Below are 25,638 nucleotides of genomic sequence, written 5' to 3'. Positions count from 1 at the left end.
AGCCATTCCCTCCCTAAAGAATTGTGTGCACATCTTCCTTCCTAAGCAAGCAAGCAAGCAAGCAAGCAAGCTAGCAAGCAATGAGTCAGAGAAAGCCAGCCACGGTCAGATATATGACTGAATAGACTTAGACGTTAGGATGGCAACAGCCTGATTCAATGAGGTCTAAACTAAGCTGACTTGGGCAAAGAAGCTGCTCTAGCTTGCTGAAAGGTCTATGATGCCACCTCAGGTTGTGCCATCACTGCCAGACCCCGTGTTTCTAAGAGATTAGCAGTGGTATACACGAGGAGGTAGGAAGCCAATGTAACCAGGCAGGTAATGTGACAGTACAGTCAATGCTTTGGACCTCTACTGGGAGCTGACTATGGCTTCTAGCATAATCATTTGCCAAATGCAAAAACCTTCAGGACAGTGAGGACGATCTTTAAATCTCTTGGACAGGATAAGTTAGGCACCTCCGTACCTCTCATCTTTCTACTTGGAAATGTGAAGTGAAAAACATCCCAGGGCATGCAACACTGAGGCATAAACCATTGCTGCAGAGGTGGGACTACAGGAGGCTTTTGGGGTGCCCAGCCTCCTTGTTCAAAAAGCCATGAGAATGTCCCCAAGCATATTGTCAGAGTAGCCATTCTGGTGGTGACAATGCCCCAAAGCTGAGCAAACCCGCAGGCATATGGCTATTTTCTGAAGAACCAACACTGTACTAACAAGAGTAGCCATATAGGTACTGTACGTGTGCAGAATCAGAGGCCAGAGGTCAAGTGACCTGGGCAAGCCACCTAGAAGACTTCGCTTGACACCTTTCACATTTCAAGAAGACTATGTCCATTCAGCAGCCCTTTGATGACACAGCAGAGTGCAGGGGACCAGGAGATTGTCTCATTCTTCTGAGAGAAGTGCTGGTTCCCTAAAAGCTCCTGAGGAGACAACATCCCAGAGGCCATTTATGAGCGAAGGTAAATAAAAACTGCCAGACCACAGAACCATCTTGTCAAGTTAGACATATATATAACAGGCATAGCCTGGGGTGCCAGGCAGAACAGAGGGGATTTTGAGGCATAATAAAAATCAGGAAGACTGAAAGATCAAGTGAATGGTAGGTTGAGTGACAGAGAAGCAGGAAGCAAAGGACATATGGAAAAAGTTGAAGGAGCGTGCTGAAGCCTAACTGCAGAGAAGGCAGCATGGCTACAGTCTACACCCAGTGAAAGAGCTTACTTGGCTGGTTCTTAGCATGAGTCTCTCTCTCACTTTCTCAGACTGGATGGATGTGTGGCATTCAGCAGCATAACTGAGGGGGTGATACTTACAAATGGAGAACTGGTGAATGGATACTGAAGAGAAATCGACTGGGTGTGCCATTCTGTAATGCCCTGTTTACACCAAAGGCAGGTTTGTGTTGACAGAGCACATGTGAGGTTGTCACAAGACAGCATCGTATCTTGGGAGAAAGGAGATGTACTAGAGAGCAAGGAACAGTTTGGTCTCAGCCTTTTAGTCAAGAAATTGGATGCTCATTTTCTGTTCTATGTCCACCTTCTCCAAAACCTTAACAAATTCTGCAAAAGTTAGGGTTCCATCCCCATCCTGATCAGCTTCCTGGATGCTCCTGTCTGTGATGCTGCTCAGTTGCTCATCCGAGATATTCACTCCAACCATCATGCTTAGCACCTGGAATGCTCATTGCGAGGGATCTTATCATCTTTATCCAAATCATATAGTCAGAAAACAAAGTACAGTTTGTTGCTTCAGCTTTGAGTGCTTCTGGTCCATTCTTATTTTTGTTCTTTGCATTATCTTCAATGGGTCAGAAATGAGCCAAAGTTTTTATGAATCCATGGAAGTTTACCTGGTCTTCTCCCTCTGGAAAGAAGGCACTGATGAGCTGGTCTCCCAGTGGGTTGATGACAAGTTCTGGAATCCACTGGAAATCTTCCTAGCTGTGGGCCCTTTTCTAACCTTTGTCCAGGCTGGTGAACCACCTGTGGAGGTGGGTAATCTGATGGTGGGAAAAGCTAGTCTCCTACTGGATTTCCTTGAGCTCTTCCCTCTGCAGTAATGTGGAGGCCTGAGACTCTACCCCCAAGCAGGAGCTCCTCTGGGAACAGCCGTGCCTGAAGCAATAGTAAAAGCTAAAGACAAAAGGAATTGTACATAAATATTGTACTCTAGTTGGTAAATTTGTTCTTCACAAGAGAGTGAGTTAGAAATTATGAAATTACTTTATGTGTATAATAGGATTGAGCAAATAAATAAATATGTTGTGGATAATGACAGTTTGTCACTGTTGGAGAAAGGAGTTACAAATAAGAAAAGGGGATGGTCTAGAATGAATCCTGTGGTGTTGGATTAGAATCTAAAGTATCAATACAAATTCATACATATATTCTCTCTCACACACATACATACATATATACATGTATATGCAGATGGCTAGGCATAAAATAAATATGTATATATGTGCATGTATGAGTATACAAATGTATATTTCCTAGCTCTGTCATCTGAGAGGGCTTTAGAAGCAATGACACTCTAGTAACATTGAGCACATCTAGTGCCCAGATCTTGTTGCTCAAAAAATAATAGGGAGCATTAGGGAAAGAGGGCACAGGAGCCAACTTGAAGGAGCTCCCAATGGCCAAACGTGGGACACTTTGAGCAATAATATAAATAATGATAGTAATGGATTATAACACAGAGAATAAAATAAATATCCACGAGTCTATACTGATATAAGTAAAATTGGGATAAGTAAATAAATACATGGGGGTGGGGTAGCTCTTCCTTAAAGAAGAATTCTAATTAATAAATGTAAAAGTATTGATGGAAATTTTAAAAATCACTGTTAGCTAAATACAACAGTAACAATTTTTGTAGGCAATAATCATCAAAGGATGCTAAAATAAGTTGGGTGAAATTATGTTGAGAAATATGATGTTTGCATAGTCTCAAAGTTTCTCCCCACAAGATACTTATTGATTACAAAGAGAAAATAGTAGCTTCAGCTGCAGAAACCTGACAAACACCGTCTTAACCAAGTGATCAAAGTTAACCTCCCCAGTAATAGGGCACGCCTATATATGAACCTCCTGATGTGATGCATTGAGATGACACTTCTGTGGGATTCTTTCCAAAAATGTGTAACCTCAATCTAATCAAAAGAAAACATCATACAACCACAAACTGAAGGACACTCTAGAAAATAATTGGCCAGTTGACACTCTTCAAAAGTGTCAAGGTCATGAAAGACAAAGATTGAGGGACTATCACAAATTGAAGGAGACTAAGGAGATTTGACAACTAAATGCAATGTGGGATCCTAGATTGGATCCTGGACCAGAAAAAGGGTATTAGTGGGAAAACTGGCAAAATCCAAATAAGGTTAATAGATTAGTTAATAGTATTAAACAATGTTAATTTCCTGGTTTCAATAAATGTACTACGGTTATATAAGATGTTAACATTAGGAAAAGCTGAATAAAGAGTATATGGGAACTCTCTCTACTATTTTTACAACTTCTGTATAAGTATAAAATTATTTCAAAATAGAAAGTTAAAATATATATATATATATACCTTTAGCTGTGGATATTTCACAGTTCCTGGGTCGGGACTTATATCCCAGTGCTATAACAGATATATGGCTTCAGGAGAAGGTAAGTTCAACCAGGAAATGCTTAGTTCAGAATTTCTTTACTTTAACTAGCAAAATTTAGAAGACCACAGAGAATCTAATCTGATTAGAAGTTGCCATGGTGTATGACACTTTGGCCCCTAATGCCACAGGTTCCCATTTCAGAGTGTGGAGTCAGTTTGTCATAGCAGTTCGCCCTCTGCTGAATGGAATGTCTAGCTCATCTGTTCTCATCAGTCAGGTCCCTTGATCCAGGCCCAGATCTGCAAATACTTGGGACATGCACCTGCTCTTCCCCTGCACACACCTAAGGCAGGCATTTCCAATAGATTATAACACTCTTTCTAACATAGTCCACACAGCTACTACCGATCAGAGTCGGCACCTGAGCTGAAACATTTCCTATTGCTGCGTTCAGCCTGCAGTCAGGTCCATGGGGACCCTTGATGTCTAAGTCCCTGCTTAGATTCTGATGTCTAGACAGACAGGCACAGAAGTCACCCTTCCTCAAATGTGGTGAGAGACTCCAGCAGTCTCACCAAGCGTCCCTCTCCAAGCCTCTTCAGTGATCCAGAGGTAGAATGTCTAATGGTGTCTATGGTATTGGATGAAGATGCTTGACATGAGATGGAGCCCTATGGAAAAAGTTGATCAGGTTCCAGAGGAACACTGAGGCCTAAATCTTTATCATCAGGATTGACAGTTAACTCATTCCAGCATATTGTGTTCACAGTTATATTCTTTGTCAGACTTGATAAAATTAGCCAAGAAAGGATATCAGGGATTCTTTGTCATTTCATAGCCTGATAGTGGTTTTTTAACTTATCACACTGTGGCATCCAGGGATTTTAAGATAAAAGACTGTCAAATCATACTTTTCTTCTTACCAAGGAGATGCATTTGAAGGACAGGGGACATACCAACAGCCTCATTGGGAAGTAAATGGAGGAAAATCATTCAAACTAGGACCCAGACCTCCTTGGTCATAGTCCAGAGCTATAAACAATGAGCATGTTTACTCTTTCATTTTCTATTAAGAGGAAAAGACTAGGTCTTACAAGAAAGCAACTTTTGAGAAAAACTAAACTAGCTTACAGAAGAATTAGAAGACTGAGAATGGAGTTCTAAGCCAGGAGAGAGGATTAAAGACTAGAGCTGGCAGGAGGGGTATTTCAATAGTATTTGACCTGCCCTGGGTAGACTTTCTCACTGCCTCACTCTCTCTCCCATCCCCAGCTCTGTCTTCTCTTATCCAGCCTCTCCCCTCCTTCCCTGTCGCCATGGGTCCACATTAGAGATTTTTGATATTCTATTGGTTTATAAGAGCTGAGACTGGGAAACGCTGATCAAGCCTTTCCTTTGCTATAAAAGAATTACATATACCACAGTGTCCTAGACAGGTCTCGTTTTGCTTTTATAAAATATCTTCATAATTTGCAAGCTCTCCCAGAAGTATTCTGTTGTTCTATAACCTGTCTCAAAATGGTTCTGTCCATCCAAATTAAGTCTCTCTTGCTTCAGCATAGGTCCCTTTATCTCATCTAGTTTGCTCCTTTAAACCAGTTAAGAAAAATTCTAACCTTGGTATAAGAATCTTTGACATACAAATTCTTCCCTAATCCTAAACCTTTAGTTCCTCCATTCTGCCTAAAGAAATAAGTTCAAATCAGCCCAACTCTCCAGCCTCTGTACAACCTGGTCCTAACTTACCTTTTCAGATGAATGTCCCACAAATCCTTTGCATAGACCCTAGACCTCAGCCAAACCAAACTGCATGTGCTTCTCTAGAAAATATCCTGCACTCTCAAAACCATATCTCCACTTGGAATGCCCTTTCTCCCATTGTGGCCTCTCATTTACTCCTTTATTTTGAAAAAAATTAACCAAGCACCTACTATTAATGTACTAGAGGGATACAAAAATGAGTGAGACAATCTCTGCTATCCAGAATACATGGATACTAGAAGAAATTATATGGTATTGAATATAAGGTGTTAATACCTAACTGGTATGTGGTATTAGAATGGGGTCGGGTGTTAGGATTAAACTTCACGGTAAAGGTAGCATCTGAGAAGGCCTTGAAGGTTGGTGCAGAATTTTGATATGAATTCTGGGAGGAAAGGGATTACAGGCTGAAGAAACCACGAGAGCAAGCACACAGGGGCAGGAGAAAATGGAGTGCGTATACATGAATTCAAATATTTTGGTTTGGCTGCAGTGCTTCGAAAGACCAGATCTTGAAGGATCTTGAATGTCAGACTACAAAGTTTGAATTTATTCCATAGGCATGGGAAATTCTTGAAGGTTTTTGAGTACGGAAATAACATGATCAGAAAAAGTAGTGCTTTATGAAGATAGCAGGCCATACATGTATAGGATTGACTTCCTCGAGTTCTAGAGGATCTTTCTTGGGATAGTAGGGAGAGAAGAGTCTGACATTAGATTCAAATATAAGATTACAGGAGTGGCGATGCCTATCATACTCCCCATTTAACTCATCTGTCTGGTCTTTGCAGAAGGTAGACAAATCTTGGAGACTAGCTCTAAGTAGCTTGTGACTTTAATTGTAGCTGCTGTTACAATATGGTATTTTTCTTGGAGCAAATCAGCACAGCACCTAGCATGTGGAATGATACAGCTATTGACCCCAGCAAATACTTTTTCCCTCTATACCCATTTTCAAGGGTCACCAGAAGCAGTTTGTTTTTTAGACTGTGTCAGCTCTCCTGTTCTCTACCATAATCTGCAGAGATCACTATCATCTTGACACCCCCATGGAACATCAAACTGGTTCATATTTTCCTCATTGGACTGAGGAACTGGAAGTAGATGCCTCAGACACAAGCAAGCCAGGGCTGAAAGCCTGGTACCATGTACTTTATCAGTCAGGGTCCAATCAGGAAAACAAAAACCACACCAGTTATTTTTACAGAGAGAATTCAATATAGGGATGGTATAATGAGACTGACATGGCAAATGGGAAACTGAGGTAACACAGAGATAGTGACGGCAGAAAGTAGCTGACATTCCTAGGGTAGAACCTAATAGGGAGAAGCTGGCAAAAAAGAAATGTTGTTTGCAGATTCCCAGTATCACAGAGCAGAGTATGGAAGAATAGATTTGGAGCTGACAGACAATAGCTTAATAGCCAGCATAATAGCTAATGAAAGCATTAGCCAGTGAGTCTGGTTTACATTAAATATTGTGAGAAATAAAGAAAATTCCTTGTTGCAGATTTTAGTTTTGGAATTCTTTCTTTCTTTTTAAAACATTAGCCTGGCTGTGGAACAGCCAATAAAATTACTTCTCTGTACACATCATTACAGAATATTCTCAGGTTGACATTCTCTTGCATGCCTGAGACATTTCACTGTTCAAAGTATAAGCAGACAATGGAATACTACTCACAATAAAAAGGAACGAATTTCTGACACGCACAACAACTTGGATGGATCTCAAGGCATGATGCTGAGTGAAAGAAGCCAGTCTCATAAGGTATGATTCCATTGATATGACACTTTCAAAAAGACAAAACTATAGTGATGGAGAACAGATTAGTGGTTGCCAGGGGCTAGGAGTTGGGGAAGACTGTGACTATAAAGGGACAGCATGGGGGACTTTTGGGGGAAAATGGAAATGTTCTGAATCCTGACCATGGTAGGGTTACATGAGTCTATGCATGTGATAACATTCATAGAGCTATACTCAAAAAAAGAGTCAATTAAAAAAAGAAAAAAAAAACAAGGAAAAAAGTAAAGGCAGAATGTGCATGGCTTATGTGTGAGAAGGTCTTATCTTTTTATATGTTTAAAAACTTTGCTGTGGTGAGGTCAAGTATGATGCTACTGAGCCTTTGCCACATCTGGCCTGAGTTACGAGGGAAAAGCGTCACTTGGAGTGAGACCAAATGTGGAGCATCTCTTCAGTCACGGCGCACCTCCGAACCCCCAGCTGAGGGCCAGGCACGGAGGGTGAGGGAGGAACTCTGCCCACACCTCTGGGCTGTCCTGGGACTCACGCTGCCAGCAACTCTGATTTGGGTGAGGGTATTTATGCTATTTGTACAAGAAGGAGTTCAAAGCCTCCTTCTTCCCTGCACTTCAAAGCCTGGCCTGCCTTTTCCCCACTCATGTCTTTTATTTGGTGCTAGCAACCTTTGAGGACTGACGAGCTGAGTGGCCTTTGGCAGTGACCCGACTAATTGGCAAAGCTGGCACAGAGGATGAATAAGATACTCACTGGCATCAACATCACAGTGATCAGGGTCCAGTGGGCCTTGTTCTGTGTATTTCTTGACAGGCCAGAGCAATTCTGTGAATAAACCACTGAGCGGCAGCAGAAAGTGTTCTCCCCCCGCCACCCCAGCCTCCCTGGAGCCCTCTTTTCCATTCACGTGGGGACTACTTTCCACACATACCTCAAAATATAATTTTGTTATGTTCTACACATTTAAATTGCTTCGTTAACAGAACACCATTAAAAAAAGTGTTCCTGAACTTTAAAATACATAAAATAATTTTGCATTCCATCACCCTAAGAATTTTCGTTCAGTCGCAGCTGAGATCAAAAGGAGAGAGATTCTTTGCAGTTACACACTGTCTCGCAGAAAGCCTCTCTTTGGGTAAAACTGCACCATTGCCATTGCCACTGCCGTTCAAGCTCTGCTTACTAGAGGCTGATCTTATACCCAAAATGTCTATCAATCTATCAACAGGATGAGATTCAAAAGTGAACGAGCACCTACTCTCTTGTGTCTGGCTTCTTTGCTCCACATACTGTTTTAAAGTCGATGTTGCATGTATCAATAGTGTGTTCTTTTTTATTACTGTGTAGTATTCCATTGTATGAATACATTAGTCCACGATTTCTTTATCCATTCTGCTGTTGGTAGATATTTGGGTTGTTCCTAGTTGTGGGGGTTTTTTGGGGGGGCTTTTATGAATAAAGCTGCTATATATAAAAATATTTATACATATTTTTGTGCAAGGTTTTTTGTGGACATACTCATTGTTCTTACCTCTGTATACCTAAGAAGGAATTAAAGGATAGACATATGTTTAAGTATATTAGATCCTGCCAGTCTCTGAAGTGGCTACACCATTTTACACTCCCACCAGAAATTTATGAGAGTTCTAGTTGTTCCACATCTTTACCAATACTTGGTATTATTCATCTTTTGAATTTCAGCCCCTCTGGTGTATACTAGTATATCGCTGTGGTTTTCATTTGAATTTTCCTGATGAGAAATGATGTTGAGGACCTTTGCAGGTGCTTATTGGCCTTTTGTATATTTTCTTTTGCAAAGTGCTCAGGAGAACTGAGGAAGTGGTGGTGGCAATATCTGTCAGGGAAGAGAAACAAGAGTATTATTTGGAAAAGCAGACTTAACAATGATAAGGCCATGTTTCCCAGTCCCGAATATTTACGCGTTTTGGTGTTTTAAATAGATATTACTGTATAAAGTTGTTCAAAAAAGAAGAACCCAGTAGGCACCTGTCCCCAAATATCTCCCTCCTAGCCTACAACCATTGTCCAGAATTCTGTGTCAGAGATTTATTCCTTTCGGTTCATCACTAGGAGTTGGCAACACGTTCACGTGAGTGCTGCGGGCTTCCTGCTAGCCTTACAGCTGGCTGGGAGAGCGTGTGAAGGGTTTGGGTACTTGGGGGTGCTGCATTCAGGCCCTTTGGGGAAGCATGAAGGCCCTGGCTGCCTGGGAGAGAGTGGTGACAAAGGATAAACCAGGAAAGGGAAGAAAGGCTTAGGACAGAGAAAGCGTAAGATGTGTCCTAAACTTTTACTTACCTCATCATTTTGTTTTCCCATGGTTGTTCACTTTGGTAAAAGTCGGAGTTGAGGAGAGAGGAAAGGAAGCAGCACAGTATGAGTTAAAATGATATTATTAAACATATTTGGAAGATAAGAGCATAGTGCCAGTCAGTAGGAGACTTCGGGGCAGTCTCAAGGTAATAAAAGTGCTATGTAATTGTAGGAGCAAGAGTGATATGTGAAGAAGGTATTGCCAGACTCCTTTAAGCCTTCCAGAAAGATCAAGGCACTTCATATTTATGGACAACACTTACATACACTCCAGTGAAGAAAAATCTGAAGCAGACAAGGTCCCCTCCATCTCACAGACAGGCCATAATATGTGCAGAAACGCAGGGACTTGATCTAAGGACAAACAAGCCCCAGGGAAGAATGAGAATAAGAGCCCAGATCACCTCACTAGGAACTCAGTGTGGCTTGCAATGGACATCTTCACACTAAGGTTTTATTCCTGTATTCAAATGTAGCACAACATCCATTCTCTAGTAAATATTTCTCATGTTTAAGACAGCATGATAGTAATAAATCAGCTCTGAAAGTTGACTGCTATAAATGCCATGTGGTATCAGTTAGATCACAAACCAAAGCCAATTTTTCAAAACATTTCCTGCTGTAATACCCACAACATTTTAACAGATGTCTTTTGGAAAGTTTTGAAGCAAAATAAGCCCCCATGAGCATATAAAATAAAACCAAAAAGAAAGTAAAATATGGAGTGGAGGGATGATTTTTTTCTTTTGGCAGTAAGAGAAAGGTTGGGGAAAATCTTGAGATCTTTGGAGACATGCTTGTTCATAGCCACAAATGTGAAGAAATGAACTTTTCTCACACACACCCCACAAGAAAGATTAGAGTTTGGAAAATATTCTTTCATTATTCACCAAAGAAATTTGTTTGACTGCTTTTGAGTATAATGTCTGTTATTTCTTGTTCTGAACACTAGTCATAAGTAAAACTCTAGCTTTTATTGAAGCAGTTTCATGGGAAACTAGGGAAAGGATTTGACGGTATAACTGTTGGGGCCAGCAGGGACAGAAATGGGGTGAAAGCATCAAAGAAGCATCTTTTGTCAGGGACAAGACAGGCATGACTGGTGGTAGCTGATTCTAAAATGGTATAACTTGGAGTCTGAGGCCTCTCAAAATCAGTGGTAGGAGGGCCAGAATAGGAGACTGGAAAAGGAAGGAGAAATTTTTTTTTTGCATTTTTCTCCAACATTTTATTATGAAAAATTTCAGAAGTATAGAAGTCAAAAGAATTGTGTAGTGAACTCATGAGGGTGATATTATTTTTGATCCGACAATTTGTTTCCACTGGCGCTGACTTTGACCCTCATCAAAGAAATGCTCTTGAATGAATGAATGAGTGGTCTAACAATCTTCCCAAACACTTATTCTGGGGAAGCCAAGGTTGTTCACTGCTACTCCTGCATGGAGTGATAATTCCAAAAGCAGGAGTCCCTATGGGTCTGCTTCTATCATCTGTTGTTTTGGATGCTTCTTGCTCATGCTGTCTTGTCTCCTCCTTGCCTTGTTATCTTTGACTTTGTGCTAGATGTTGTACCGCAAAATTATATGTGAAAATAATTGGATATTATTTCTTTGGAGAGGATTTTTGTTTGCTTATGCCAGGCACATGGGGGGTGCTAGCAGTACAACAAATATTTATTGAGCATTACTGAGGCAATAGGAATACAGTTATGAAGAAGAAATGATTCCTGCCCTTACAAGTCCTACTCTGAATAAGCAATAGGGATTCATTTAAATAGAGCCTTTAAAGAATAATTTAGTTCATACAAATTTCATCAGCATGCAGCTTTTCCTAACTGTATCCATCTGTACCCGTTAAAGAGTGGCATGCTGGGCCATGTAGAGATGCCCTGAGGGAGCAGTTGTCTTGCAGTTTTATTTCTTAGATAATTTAGAAAAAAAATTCTATGAACTGATTATTGCATTCACCATATAAAAGTCTAATCAGAAATATTCAAAACGATTTTAGTTCCTTTGACCAAACACCAAGGAAAGAGGATGCTTTAAAACACTACACTAAGGTAGTTACTAATTCATGGCAAAAATAAAACCATAGCCCATTTGAATATTATAAATTTAAATACTCTAAATCAACAGATCATCTGCAGGGACTTGTGTGCTTGTGTCTAGGTGGTAGAATCAAAGAACACAACCTTTCCACATACAAGCTCAAGAGTACCTAGTTTTAGCCCTCACAGGCTGGAGGTTGGAGCTACTATCAAAATAGTGGAGGCTGATTAGCTGAGAAGGAATCTTCTGTGGAGCATAACCCACAGAGACCTTGACTTAATGATGGTGACCAGAACTGAATGGTCTGAGCTCCCTCTCTGGCCTTGCCATCCTTAGTTATTTCCAGGTGTTACCTCATGCTTGTTTAATGGGATCGGGGTGGTTCTCAAACAGATGGAAAAGAAAAACCACTCATCACCCCCACTCCTGGAAAAAATACTCAACAGGAGAGCTGACTTAGGAGATTTAAGACAAACTACCAAAATTAATATATTAATATAATTAATATATTTTCTGCTCTGCAGCTTCCTGCTGTGTAATTTTTTGAAATCCTTTCATGAGACACCAAAGCCTTTGGTTTCTTGAAAACAGGTTCCTTTTCCATGTAGGCTTTGCTTCCCACTTCCCTGAGTTTTCTCTCTATTTTGCACACCCCCCTGTCTTACCTGAGACCTGCACATCACTATCTGTGACTGATTCATATGAGAGAGCCAGGTTAGTGTCTGAACTCAGGCCACATACACCACATCTAGTAAAATGATCACTTTCAGTGAGGGAGCCATAGACGCTACAAAATCTTTTGTCTTAAATAAGATCTAGATCAAAGTTAACTGGGCCTGAGGAGACGGCATTTGCTTTGCTTAAAAATTAATGAGCAACTCTGTCAGTTAAAATTTAGAAACTTAGGATAGAATTAGACCTTGAGCGTTGCCCCACAAACACCTATCTGCCATCGGCTGAAGGGTAACCAGAATCAGTACTGAGCCTCCAGGGGAACCAAGTGTTGCTTGTGGTTTCCTCTATTTGTTTTCACCTATTGGCACTAAGATGGTAAGTACCCTTGGATTCTGTGGTGTCTGCTTCCTCCTGAGATCTTGAGCACGACCCTTACTTTATTGGGGTTTCCCGTCACTGTTAAAACACACAGAGCTAGTATCATTCAAGTGCACAAATAATTTGTTGAGCTCTTACAATGAGGAGGCATTTTGCTGGCATCATGGAAGACTGAAAGGAAAATTAAATATGGCTCTTGACCTCTAGGAATTCATAACCTAATAGGTGAAAAAGACATATCCAGGGAGAATTCATGTTACATTAAGGCAACACTACATGGAAAGCTGTAATAGAGGCCTAATTGAATCCCAAGCTGATAGTTTAGAGTTTGAAACAGTTTCAATGTCCTTTTCAGTAGATCCTGAAAAGGAGATTCTGGTTACCAGATTATTCTCCAAATAGGACTGGCTACATAATTTGTGGGGCCCAGTGCAAAATGAAAATGCAGGGCCCCTTACTGAAAAACTAAGAGTTTCAAGACAGTGACAGCATTAAACCAAGTGTGGAGTCCTGAATGCAGGGACCTGTGTGACTGCACAGGTCACATGCCTGTGAAACTGGTCCTGTCTTCAAATATAGTCTGAATATGAGGAAGAGGCAAATTTTGAGCAGTCCAGAGGAGGAAATTATACACAGGAAATTTTCTTCCAAGTAGTTCACTGGAAAATAAACTCACTCTAAGGAAAGAGAATAATTCAATCTTTCCCAAATTTGCGAATGAGATTGGGATCTAAAAGATAGAGAGTTACAGGGGCCGGCCCCATGGCATAGTGGTTAATTTTGGCACATTCTGCTTTGGTGGCCCGAATTCACCGTTTCAGATCCCAGGTGGACCTACACCACTCATCAGCCATGCTGTGGCGGCAACCCACATATAAAAAATAGGGGAAGATTGGCACAAATTTTAGCTCAGGGCTAATCTTCCTCAAGCAAAAAAAGAGGAGGATTGGCAACAGATGTTAGCTCTGGGCTAATCTTCCTCAGGAAAAAAACAAGTTACAATTTGCAAAGACAATTTCACAGGTATTTCCCAGCTACAAGGTAAGGATAATAATAATAGTAGCAGTGGTAGTAGTAGCTGACACCAACATATAGAGCATATTAAGTGCCAGGATTCCTCTGAGTCTCTTACGTATATTTACTTATTTAATCCTGAAAACAGCCCTGGGGGGTAGATACTATTATTTCCCTATCTTACAGATGAGGAAATTGACCTTAGAGAGGTTGAATAATTGCCCCTGGTCACACAGCAAATAAGCGGTAGAACCAGGATTTGAACTCAGACAGTCTAGCTCCAGAGTCTATGCTCTTAACCGCTCTAGTCATGCGTTGCTTAATGACGGGGATATGCTCTGATAAATGCGTCGTTAGGCAATCTCATCGTTGTGTGAACATCATAAAGTGTACTTACACAAACCTAGATGGTATAGCCTACTATACACCCAGGCTATATGGTACTAATCTTATGGGACCACCCTCCTATATGCAGTCCGTCATTGACCAAAACATCATTATGCAGCGCAACTGTATTTATGCTACTTCTCATAAGATAAAGATGCATTTGGAAGGAAGGAAGGAAAGTAGGAAGGAAGGAAGGAGTTATCCCAGTATATTCATTCATCAGTATCATAGATATGGCTTAACCAGGGTATACTGTGTGTTGTGTGCATGTTTTTAATTTTTTCTTTTTTTGCATTTCATGTTCATAGTTTAACAGCACCCGTTCGCCCTCCCCCACTGAGTGTTGCCACATGACCCCATGGAGTAGAAAGGTATTGGTTCTGAGAACATTCCATACACAGCCCTATCCCACTGTCTCCAGACACTTTCACTTTCTTCTCTCTTTTAACTTTATGGCAAACTCTGTTGTTTCTAACTAACTAACTAACAGTTTCCTTTTAAATCAATTTAAAGAGTGGTATTTTCCTAACTTGAATTAAATAAAATATAATGTAGACAGTGATGCCATTGGCTTTTTTTCCCACTTACTTTTCCCCCCTAAACTGCAACTAAGGCTCTGTTCAAGATGGGCATCACCTACTGCCGCTCTTGGACTTTGTAGTTAGGAGGAAAGAAATTCCAGCTTGGCTTATATTTATTAGAACTGTCAAGGTTCAGCTTCTCAAATCAAAAAAAGGGAACAGGACAAAAGGATTCTCTGGCAGCCAATTGTTCTGTCACCATTAAATAAAAAGTGCTTTTGGCTGCTGGTCAGAGCCTGTAGTCAGGTCACTATTCTTTCTTTGTTTCCCAGTCCATTGTTATTCAAGGAAGGAATCGCCTACAAAATGTGGCCTCTGGTGGTGGGGCTTTCTCTCCGGCACTTGCTCTCTCTCCCTCGCTTTCTGTCTCTCTTTTTGCATGCACCAAACTTTTTTTTTTTTCTTTTTGGAAGTTACCTAGGAAACAAAGTCTTTTGTGCTCCAACTTTATTTGAGCTATTCACTTCGCTGGGAATCTGCACAAAAGCTGAAGAGAGAAAGAAGGTTGCAATGTTTTACTAAAATGTTCATGGCGAACACATTTTTCTCAAGGGGGGGAATCATATCCTGTTGGGTGTGCTGGGGGGCTTTGCAGATACCTCTGACAAGGTAAGCAAATGCTGGGGGTTAGTTTAAACAAGTAGCTCTCGAATCTTCTCTTTAAGGGCACTTGAGAACAGTTCATTTAACAATATGTGAAATCCTCTGAGTCAACAGGGCATGAAGCTTCCAAATGTGAGGATGATCACATTTTTAAATGATCCTGATTTTAGGACAGAATATTATTAAAACCTAACTGGAATAAGAGGAAAAAATATTTATTTTATACAAATACCCATCTTCCTCTAAATTGTGGAAAGAAAGAAAACTAGGTTCAGTGGTGAAAACTGTGTCTTTTAATAATCTGGTTTAGAAACCCAACCCTAAAATCAAAATTGGTATGGAGCCTTTTTAATAATCTGGGCCAGGAGCCCAACCCTGAAATGAAAGTTAGACAATATTAATATCTATCAAAGGTTTGGATGGAGAATTTTCAAAGGTCATATAGAAGTCAGGCCTCTCACTACACAGCTGGGAGAAAAGCTTCGCACTGCAAAGCTGAAAGAAAATAAACCAGGACCGTTTTACTCTTCTGAATCTAAAAAAGAAACCCACTTGAATCTTTCCTCCCAGTAACAGTATTTGTATTTTCCACTAGAGTTGGTGGGGGGAGATTCTTCACTTTTGCTTTTCTATGTGCATACGTTGTTGATGAAACTGGGTTTTGAAAATGTTATTCACAAACACCATAGTCCTGCAGTGAAATTGACTCCTTGTGTTTTAATCCGGCCTCTTGGATTAGGTTGGCTTGTCCTTCAGGTGACATGTTCTGGAATGTCTCCTGACTCCAGATTTTCTGGCACATTTTCCAAATCTTTTCATAGGCATCTAAATCATCTCCTTTTGATCCTAGTCATCTAGAGCTCTCAAGACTTTCACTAGGAATTGATGGCGAGGCGGATATCCAGAAAGTGGATTACCTTTCTTGGAGACTCACATTTTTCTTCAGTTTGAAGTTTGGGGATTTCTGGCTACCTTGTCTCTCCTCTTAATTCCATTTGACACAAAAAGCATGTTTATTTAGCCCATTTTTTTCCTTTTCTGTCGCTTGACTATTGAAATTATAACTTTCAATTAGCTGTGCTTACTAACTATTTCTAGGAATTCTTCCTTTGACCTAAAAGCTTACTTCTAACTTCATTTTTCTTAACTAAACTATGAAATTCCTTATATGTGTGCTTATGTATAACCACGATGGCTGAGTCTGAATGTACTTCATTTGCAGTCCCATCCCCCAGAGGACGAAGATACAGATGTCATGTTAGGGCAGAGGCCAAAAAACCCAGTACACAATATCCCCTCAACACTGGACAAGCAGACCAACTGGAGCAAAGCACTACCTCTCCCGACGCCGGAGGAGAAGATGAAACAAGATGCCCAAGTGATTTCTTCTTGCATTATTCCCATCAATGTCACTGGTATTGTTCTGTTCTTTTCTTAGGGGTAGTCGGGTCAGAATATTCTGTCTATTAAATATGTTTAAAACCTGTGCTGCTGGGCATACCAGTTAAGGATACCGCTTTGTAAACAAGTAATACCTTTTTCATCAGAATACAACCAGAAGATGCTCAATACGCTTTTGTCAGGTTTTGAACATCAATTTGCATATGTTCTGCTGGGCCACTTGTTATGTAAATGATGGACATTTTCTTTTGGAAAAAAAAAAAAAGTCACCAAATAGTTCTTTGGCCATAGCTGACTGAAATAACGGAGAAAGCGGCAGTGATTAATCATATGATAATGATGCGAGGCACTGCAAGAAAGGAAACAGCAAACCCCAGGTTTCTAAAACTGCAAATAGTGATCCTGTAGACCAACTATAAAATCTGTTTTCATGCTTCCTTGGATGAAGGTAGGCTTGTTTAAAAGATCGTTTAGACTTGTGCATTGATTTTAGGGATTTTTGACCTAAAAACATATAGGTTCATAGATGAAGGCTGAATTCTACTCTCAATTCAGCAAGCCTGTCTTCCATTCACTCTGTTTTCCTCCTCCTGGGTATTGAGAGTTTGAATATTAGTCTGGATTGAATGCAAGCCTGCTCAGACTTTTCTTGAAAAGTTTATTGGGAGCAATTGTAAATTCCAGAATTGGATCTGGTAATCTTAGTTATAAGTAAAATAATGTTATAAATTATTCTAACTTTCAAAGATAGCAATTAAATGATCTATCCATTAGGCTTTCTTTAAACATCTCTAATAGCTATATTTTAACTTATTTGTACATTGAAAATTTCAAAATGGCCATATTATGACTGATTTTCATCCTGGTACCACGTGACCAAAGTTTGCATGTCGCTTATGATGCATTTTGGACACAGCTATTATTAAGCCCACTCAAATTACTCTCACACAAAGTGGAAGCAAATGATGATCAGGTATCTGGGATAGATATTATTTCCTTCCCGAAAAAAAGGAGTTCTTGTTGATCAGCTGATTGTGAGTGGGGAGTTAATTTTCCCGATGACCTATTCAACTTGTAGGATAAATTATTCTAAGGATGTGCACTTTATCTGATCTACGTAATCTAAATGGGATGGATTAGGGGAGTTCAGCTGTCAAAATGGATCATTTTGGCATCCTCTTAAACTAACTTTCAGTTCTGGGAACATCTGATTATTAGCATCACCTGCTTTCTTCATGGCACTGTAAGTAAAATCTTGTTTTCAAATTTAGTTCTTTGATCATGGGTCTTGTGATTTAGGAAAAGGGAAGATCTTTCCTTCTGCTTTATTTCAGGAACTCTCAGGCTAAAGCCTAGATTAGATGTTGATTTCAAGAGCTTTAATGAGAAAGTTGTTAATTATGTCCATATAACACATAGTGTCTGTATGCCATGTGTTCTATAATTATTACAATTAAAGCGAAGGATTTTAATTTTTGGTTGGAACTAAGAAAGGAAAATTCCATTAGTACAAATTCTCTGATAATTTTGTAATTATTCATCATGTGATACCTCATACAGATTTTTCAAAGCGAGTTCTAGCAACTGTTGTCACTGTGATGCTAAGCAGAACTCAAACGGCTTCATTATACAGCTGAACCAAGGTTTAGCATGCCATCCTGCCCCATGCTTAACACTCAGGACAACTCATGAGGCAACCAGATTCCAAAGCTCTTTTTTCATTACAGCTTTCTGGGGCAAAGCTCGCTCTGAAAAATCCATGGCACATGCCTGTGCCAGACAGGAATTTGAGTTCCTCACCTCCTCCCTCATCATTCTAGTTTTGATAGGACCGCATGTAGTGTGTCAATAACGTGATCATGGAGAAAGAAACTAACAAGCATCATGGTTTTCCCCCTGTATTTACAAAAGCAAACAGACACACGTTGTAAAGACTGGGGATTCCAGCTTTATTTAGAGTTGGTATAGAAGGTAGATCCACTTAAGTACAGACCTGGAGACTATCTTGTATTTTTATTTTATATTGATAAGACATTGGTGCTAAACCAAAAAGTGTCCAATTTAGAAAGTAGACAGAGTTACATGATGATTTAAAGAACAAATCTCGAGGCCGTTTTTTCCTCACAATAAGTGTGTGTGTGTGTGTAGAGGGTTTGGGCATAGTGAGTGGAGGGGGGAAAAAACCTCACAAAGATGCTTTTAATGAAGAAGTCGGTGAGGATATGTTAGCTGAACTAATTCAGATTAACATCTTGGCTACGGATGCACTGTGCAAAGATATTAGCTTCAGAGAGCCCAGAAATAGACCAGTAAATAGTAGTAACTAAAGGTTGGAAGTCCTTAAGGAGCCATTTCTGTGTGACAGTGATTCTTTGATGTGATTTTTCTCTCCTCTTTCTTTTGATTTTCCTTCTTGGCTTGTTCCTTTTGGCAGTGCAAGCTGTTGTGGAGAGCTGCATTTAGAAGTAAAGCTTAATGTACTGCAGCATAATTTAAATAAGAGCTGAATAAGGGCTCCCTTATATTTGTTCACAGGCTTAATCCAAACTCTTCCTTTACTTCCAATCAATAAATATCACTGTGTTCCAAGCAAATGAAAATTTGTTTGCCATTTCTAAAGGCTAATGAGACCTATTTGTGGATTGCAGGAGTTGGTTTTGACAGAGAGGCTAGTATACGCTGCTCTCTTGTTCATTCACAATCAGTACTACAGCGGAGACGAAAACTGAGGAGGAGGAAGACCATCTCGGGTATCCCCAGAAGAGTCCAACAAGAAATAGGTGTGGTATAAAACTGTTAATGGTTAACATTCTGTCGGGTGCTGATTATAAGGAGATGAAATGGAAGCCGGCCTTTAACCAGCTTCCTTAGAAACAGTTAACGTAACTTGTAGAGGTTTTGAAATGGGGTGTACTTGTTTTGTGTTTGGCAAGCCAGGTGGCATTACTTTTTAAATCTCTGTTTTCGACTGTGAACGTTTGACCTTATGCATGTAAGCATATGCATTCAGGTCTTATAGCTGAAATGTAATATTCTGCTAATTTTTAAAAATTGTATTAAGGTGGAAATTACTAATACAAAGTAAAAAGATTCAATGAAAGATTCTAATAGAAAAGTATATCTTTATTTGAAGAAAGATATACTTTTATGGCATTAATTATTTTAAAAGATAAATTTCAAGCATATTCAATTAAATATTGACTATTGATAATATGATACCCTTGGTGACATTTTTTCTGTTCATTGTGCTTTGGATATCTCTTCCTATGGTTTATTATTATTATAACTATGGTAGCATCTCTTGTAAATGAGATTTTTATTTCTTATAATGAATTCTATGATTTTTATTTCATTATATTTATATTACAAAATAAAAATGAATAGTGGCCAAGAAGATAAAATGTACTTTAGTTAAAAAAATAGTAGTCACTTATTGGGGCAAAGTAATTTGATAGTGAAGAGAGAGAGAATTCATAAAAGATCTAAAACCATATCTTCTCTTAGTATACATACATACATACATACATATATACTGTGTGTGTGTGTGTGTGTGTGGAGAGACAGAGACAGAGACAGAGACAGAAAGGCAGAGGGACAGAGATTCTCCAAAGCATTTTAACTTTCTCCTAATTTTATATGCTGATTTTTTTCTGTAAGAAAATCTCCACCAGGCCAGCACCCGGATTTGTGAGCATCTCTCAGAATGTCTATTGTTCTGCTGATGTATAAAATATCTGTGCTTTCCATGTGCCCTAGATTCTGATGAATCACCTGTGGCCAGGGAAAGGAATGTGATTGTGCACACAAATCCAGACCCTTCCAACACTGTCAATAGGAGGTCTGGAACCAGGGACTCCGAGTGCCAAACTGAGGATATTCTGATTGCTGCTCCATCCAGAAGGAGAATCAGAGCTCAGAGGGGTCAAAGCATTGCAGCTTCCCTTTCTCATTCCGCTGGCAACATTTCTGCATTGGCAGACAAAGGCGACACCATGTTCACTACTGCAGTGAGCAGCCGCACACGATCTCGGAGCCTTCCCCGGGAGGGCAACAGAAGTGGGGATGCTGAGCCCAAAGTTGGTGCTAAACCCTCAGCATATGAAGAGGGGGAGCCTTTTGTGGGCGACCAAGAAAGAACCTCTAATGATTGCAGTGAGCCTCCCAGCAGCCCAAGTGCACAGGAACACCAGCCTGCTTTGGGCCTGTCCTGTTCTCAACATCTTCACAGCCCCCAGCATAAGTTAAGTGAGAGAGGGAGGTCACGTCTGTCCCGAATGGCTGCCGACTCTGGCAGCTGTGACATCTCTTCCAACTCAGACACCTTTGGGAGCCCCATCCACTGCATCTCCACAGCTGGCGTCCTCCTCAGCAGCCACATGGACCAGAAAGACGACCACCAGTCATCCAGTGGCAATTGGAGTGGGAGCAGCTCCACATGCCCCTCACAGACCTCAGAGACAATCCCTCCTGCAGCTTCTCCTCCCCTCACTGGCTCTTCACACTGTGACTCAGAGTTGTCACTAAACACAGCCCCTCATGCTAATGAGGACACAAGTGTCTTTGTGACAGAGCAGTACAATGACCACCTGGATAAAGTGAGAGGCCACCGGGCAAACTCCTTTACCTCCACTGTGGCAGATCTCCTGGATGACCCCAACAATAGCAACACAAGTGACAGTGAGTGGAATTACCTACACCACCATCATGATGCCTCCTGCCGCCAGGATTTTAGTCCTGAGCGTCCCAAGGCAGACAGCCTGGGCTGCCCGAGCTTCACAAGCATGGCCACTTACGACAGCTTTCTGGAAAAGTCTCCATCAGACAAAGCAGACACTAGCTCTCACTTTTCGGTGGACACAGAGGGATACTACACCTCGATGCACTTTGACTGTGGTCTCAAAGGTAGTAAGAGCTATGTCTGTCACTATGCAGCCCTGGGCCCAGAGAACGGCCAGGGCGTTGGGGTTCCTCCTACTCTTCCGGACTGTGCTTGGCAGGACTACTTAGACCAGAGGAAGCAGGGGAGACCAAGCATCTCTTTTAGGAAACCAAAGGCAAAGCCGACCCCACCGAAACGTAGCTCATCATTGAGGAAGTCCGATGGAAATGCAGACATTTCTGAGAAGAAAGAACCAAAGATAAGCAGTGGCCAGCTCCTTCCTCATAGTTCCAGGGAAATGAAGCTGCCTCTTGATTTCTCTAACACGCCTTCTCGAATGGAAAATGCCAATCTTCCCACCAAGCAGGAACCTTCTTGGATGAACCAGAGTGAACATGGCATTAAGGAACCTCAGTTAGACACTTCAGATATTCCACCATTCAAAGACGAAGGTGCTGAATCAACTCGCTATGCAGACCTCTGGCTTCTAAATGACTTGAAAACAAATGATCCTTACAGATCTTTATCTAATTCAAGCACTGCTACGGGTACCACAGTTATTGAATGCATCAAATCTCCAGAGAGCTCTGAATCCCAAACATCCCAATCAGAATCAAGAGCCACCACCCCATCCCTTCCTTCTGTTGACAATGAGTTTAAACTGGCTTCACCGGAAAAGCTGGCTGGCTTGGCATCTCCATCAAGTGGCTACTCAAGCCAGTCTGAAACGCCAACATCCTCGTTCCCTACAGCTTTCTTTTCTGGTCCATTGTCTCCTGGAGGTAGCAAAAGAAAACCGAAAGTCCCAGAAAGGAAATCCTCACTACAGCAACCCTCTCTAAAAGATGGAGCTCTATCACTGAGTAAAGATCTTGAACTTCCAATTATACCTCCTACCCATCTTGACCTAAGTGCTCTTCATAATGTCTTGAATAAACCATTCCACCACCGTCACCCATTGCATGTTTTTAGTCATAATAAGCAGAACACGGTGGGAGACACACTGAAGTCGAATGCTCCACCATCCCTTGCAATTACACCAACAGTCCTGAAATCTGTTAACCTTAGGTCCATCAGTAAGTCTGAAGAACTTAAGCCAAAAGAAGGCAACAATACGGATCTCCCCTACTTAGAGGAAAGCACTCTCACTATGGCTGCTCTGTCTCCAGGTAAGATTAGGCCACATATGGCTAAGAAATCAATATCACGTCAGTACTCCACTGAAGACACCATACTGTCCTTTTTAGACTCCTCTGCAGTTGAAATGGGACCAGATAAACTACAGTTAGAAAAAAAACGTACTTTTGATGTGAAGAATCATTGTGATCCAGAAACAATAACCTCAGCTGGCAGCAACCTTCTAGATTCAAGTGTCACAAAAGACCAAATACACATGGAGAGTGAGCCTATCCCAGAAAACACACCAAGTAAAAATGGTGACTTTCCCACAGAAGGATTTCAGAGGGTCTCTGCTACCCACACAAATGATTTGGATGGCAAAATACTACAATATGGAGCTGCTCCAGATGAAGCCTTAGCACAGGTCCAGAAGGCATCCTCTGCAGATCGGGAGGAAGTTGCACACCCTGAGTCTGTGGATGTGCTCACATCTCAGTCAAACTCACCAACTAGAGCCACAGACATAAGCAATCAACCTAAGCATCAACTGTGGATGAGCCGCCACCATGACAAAGTGCCTGGGAATATCAGCTATGAAGCAGAGACATCAACTGTAAATTCATGCTCTGAAAAATGTTCTGAGCAAGAAAATAGTGCTTCAGGTATTTCAGCCAAAAGTGCCTCTGATAACAGCGGAGCAGAGGAGCCCCAAGGAGGTGTGGATGAGGCTTCACTGAAAGGTCAGTGGTTGATACCTTTGTCACAATAGAAAGGTATCTCTTGGCGGTTTCTGAAGTTTTTCTTCCTTACGTTCCCCATAACATGGTATAGCCCTGGGTGTTAGTTTCCCTCCACTATTTATTTTCATTTATTAAAACAATTGAGATAAAGACCTTTCGTTATTGAGGGACTAAGCTGTGACAGATCTCTCTCTCTTTTTAAAATGGCAGTAAGGTAACTGTTGTTTATTTGTTCCCCGAGTCAGTGAAGCACAGCAGTGTTCCGGGTAACATCTCCTAAAGATGCTTTTGTTCTTAATTTAAGAATCGTCACCGAGCGATGACTCTATGATTTCACCACTTAGTGAAGATTCTCAGGCTGAAGCAGAAGGTGTGTTTGTGTCTCCAAACAAACCTCGAACAACTGAGGATTTATTTGCAGTTATTCACAGGTGAGGCAACAATACCAAAGGTTTTGCTTCTTACGGTGCTTCTCATCAAATGCAAATATGGGAAAGCCTTGTATACTTGTAATACACTCAGCAAAAAAAAACAAAAGCAAGCAAAGAAAAATTATTTTTCCAAATCAAATTGATAGACATATTCAAGTTGGGAAATATGAGTCTTTATATATAGTTACATAGACCTAAATTGAGAGACTTTCATGAAAACTGTTGAGGGAAGATGTTTTTTTCCCTAGGAAAGACATTCTGGAACAAATTTTTATTTGAAAACAATTTGTGGTTAAGCAATGTAGAGTGAAAGCTCAAGCTCTAGTCTAATCTATGACTTTTAAATAATTTCTTGAACCTAAAAAATATGCTTAAAGCTGTAATCCTACACTAGCAGAGATAAATATAAGTTGATTCACTAAACCGTCAGAGCTCCAAGGTTGAGGCAAAACAGTGTATAAGCCTGCCCTTTCCAGAGCTCAGAACAAACTCATCACTGCTCCTTTTTCTTCTTCTCTTCCTAAAACTTAAATTTCTTTAATAACACAGGCCTTCTCTAAAATTAATGCTCCACATCCCATTGATAGGGGATGGCCTCTGGGCTGCTTTCCCAGGACAGTGTCAGGACCATGCTGCCCATTCACATTCTCTCATCTGCCACCTGCAACCTTGTGATCAAGGCCCATATTTGCCAGAACACTCCTTACAACCTGTGTCCGAAGAACAGAGCAGGAACTAGCCCTTGGAAACCGAACCCATATCAGACTGAGCTACCCAATCCTGATGTGCCTACTCCTTTCACAACAGCGACTGCCTTCTTCCACTAGGCCTCAATGATCTACATGGGACTCCCAAGGGACAAAACGCGGGGACTGCCTTTTCTACCTCATAAAGTTATACTGTCTGAAGCAAGTTCTTTATAAGCAGCTTGCCATCATTTTTCCTGGGATTTTACTTTTTAAGGGAACTTGTGTTTTCTGTTGATATGGTTCTCTCATACAGAAGGAGCGCTGCTCTTCAACACCTTTTTAAAGGAGCCAATCAGCAATGCCTTCTGTGTATACCGTAGCAGGCACACTTCTCCACTCGGAGAGTCAAGAATCATTAGTTTAGTTTTCTTTGCCCTGTGTGTAGTCTAAGCTCCCATTATATTCCCCTCACCCCCACACTTTATTCTCAACCTTAGGACAAGTTACTAAAATGCTAAGTAAGTTAAAGAGCCAAGTTCTTACCCCAAAGAACCAAATGCTAGTGTCTGGAATAGTGGACAGAACATAAGTAGTGGAGCCAGAAAGACCTGGAATTGAATCCCAACACTGCCACTTCCTATCCTCTCATGAGTCAGTTCAAACCTCTGTACCTATCCCCTTACTGTAAATGGGGATGCCTATAGCTCACAATTTTGATGATAAAATAACATTTTAGTGTCTAGAATATGGGAGGTGCTAAAAGCAAATATTAGTTTGAAACTCCTACCCTATTGGAGTGCCAGACACTGGCATATGCAAGACAACAGCCATAAAGGTTTCAGTGAACCAAAATCAGGCTGGTCTCCAATTGCAAAGCTAATGTTTTCTCTACTTTATGGATTTTGAGGTTGGTGAGAGAGCATGTTGCCAATACTTATCAATGAACTGAGTCACCCTGAAGATTCACTGAATTTACGCCTGTTTACTTATCAAAAGAAATAATATGATGATGGGTGCCTAGGTTTGGTAGACACTGAGTTTGGTAATCTTAGATTTGCATTTGTGTAGGATTATTTATTTGTGTACAGCACAGTGACAGGAATGATTTTGTTTTCTTGAGAGCTTACAGTGTACAGAGCTTTAAGAGCTCCAGAGGTAGTCCAGGTTTTCAGCTCCTCACAGAAAGTTGGCTTACTGATTAATACAGGGTTGATGTTCCTAGGCAGCTATGGA

At 40.8% G+C, this 25,638-nt stretch overlaps 1 protein-coding gene and 1 pseudogene across 2 annotated transcripts in view; one reads left to right on the top strand and one right to left on the bottom strand.

The window, feature by feature from the left end:
• The window catches only part of NHS (NHS actin remodeling regulator), a 337,576-nt gene that overhangs the window by 307,234 nt on the left and 4,704 nt on the right, over positions 1-25,638 (top strand). For both annotated transcript variants that reach the window (XM_087427737.1, XM_087427738.1), the window contains exons 4-8: positions 14,271-14,333; positions 16,369-16,561; positions 19,196-19,327; positions 20,304-23,285; positions 23,590-23,716. In XM_087427737.1, the coding sequence (XP_087283863.1) occupies positions 14,271-14,333; positions 16,369-16,561; positions 19,196-19,327; positions 20,304-23,285; positions 23,590-23,716 (3,497 nt within the window). The remainder of the gene's footprint in view (positions 1-14,270; positions 14,334-16,368; positions 16,562-19,195; positions 19,328-20,303; positions 23,286-23,589; positions 23,717-25,638) is intronic.
• On the bottom strand, positions 1,501-9,466 carry LOC106802595 (calcineurin B homologous protein 1 pseudogene; annotated as a pseudogene).

This window comes from Ceratotherium simum, chromosome X, assembly GCF_057802395.1.
Source record: "Ceratotherium simum simum isolate JZ-2026a chromosome X, ASM5780239v1, whole genome shotgun sequence".
Lineage (NCBI taxonomy): Eukaryota > Metazoa > Chordata > Mammalia > Perissodactyla > Rhinocerotidae > Ceratotherium > Ceratotherium simum.
The sequence above is the reverse complement of the archived record's forward strand: the minus strand, read 5'-3'. Positions and strand labels throughout refer to the sequence as shown.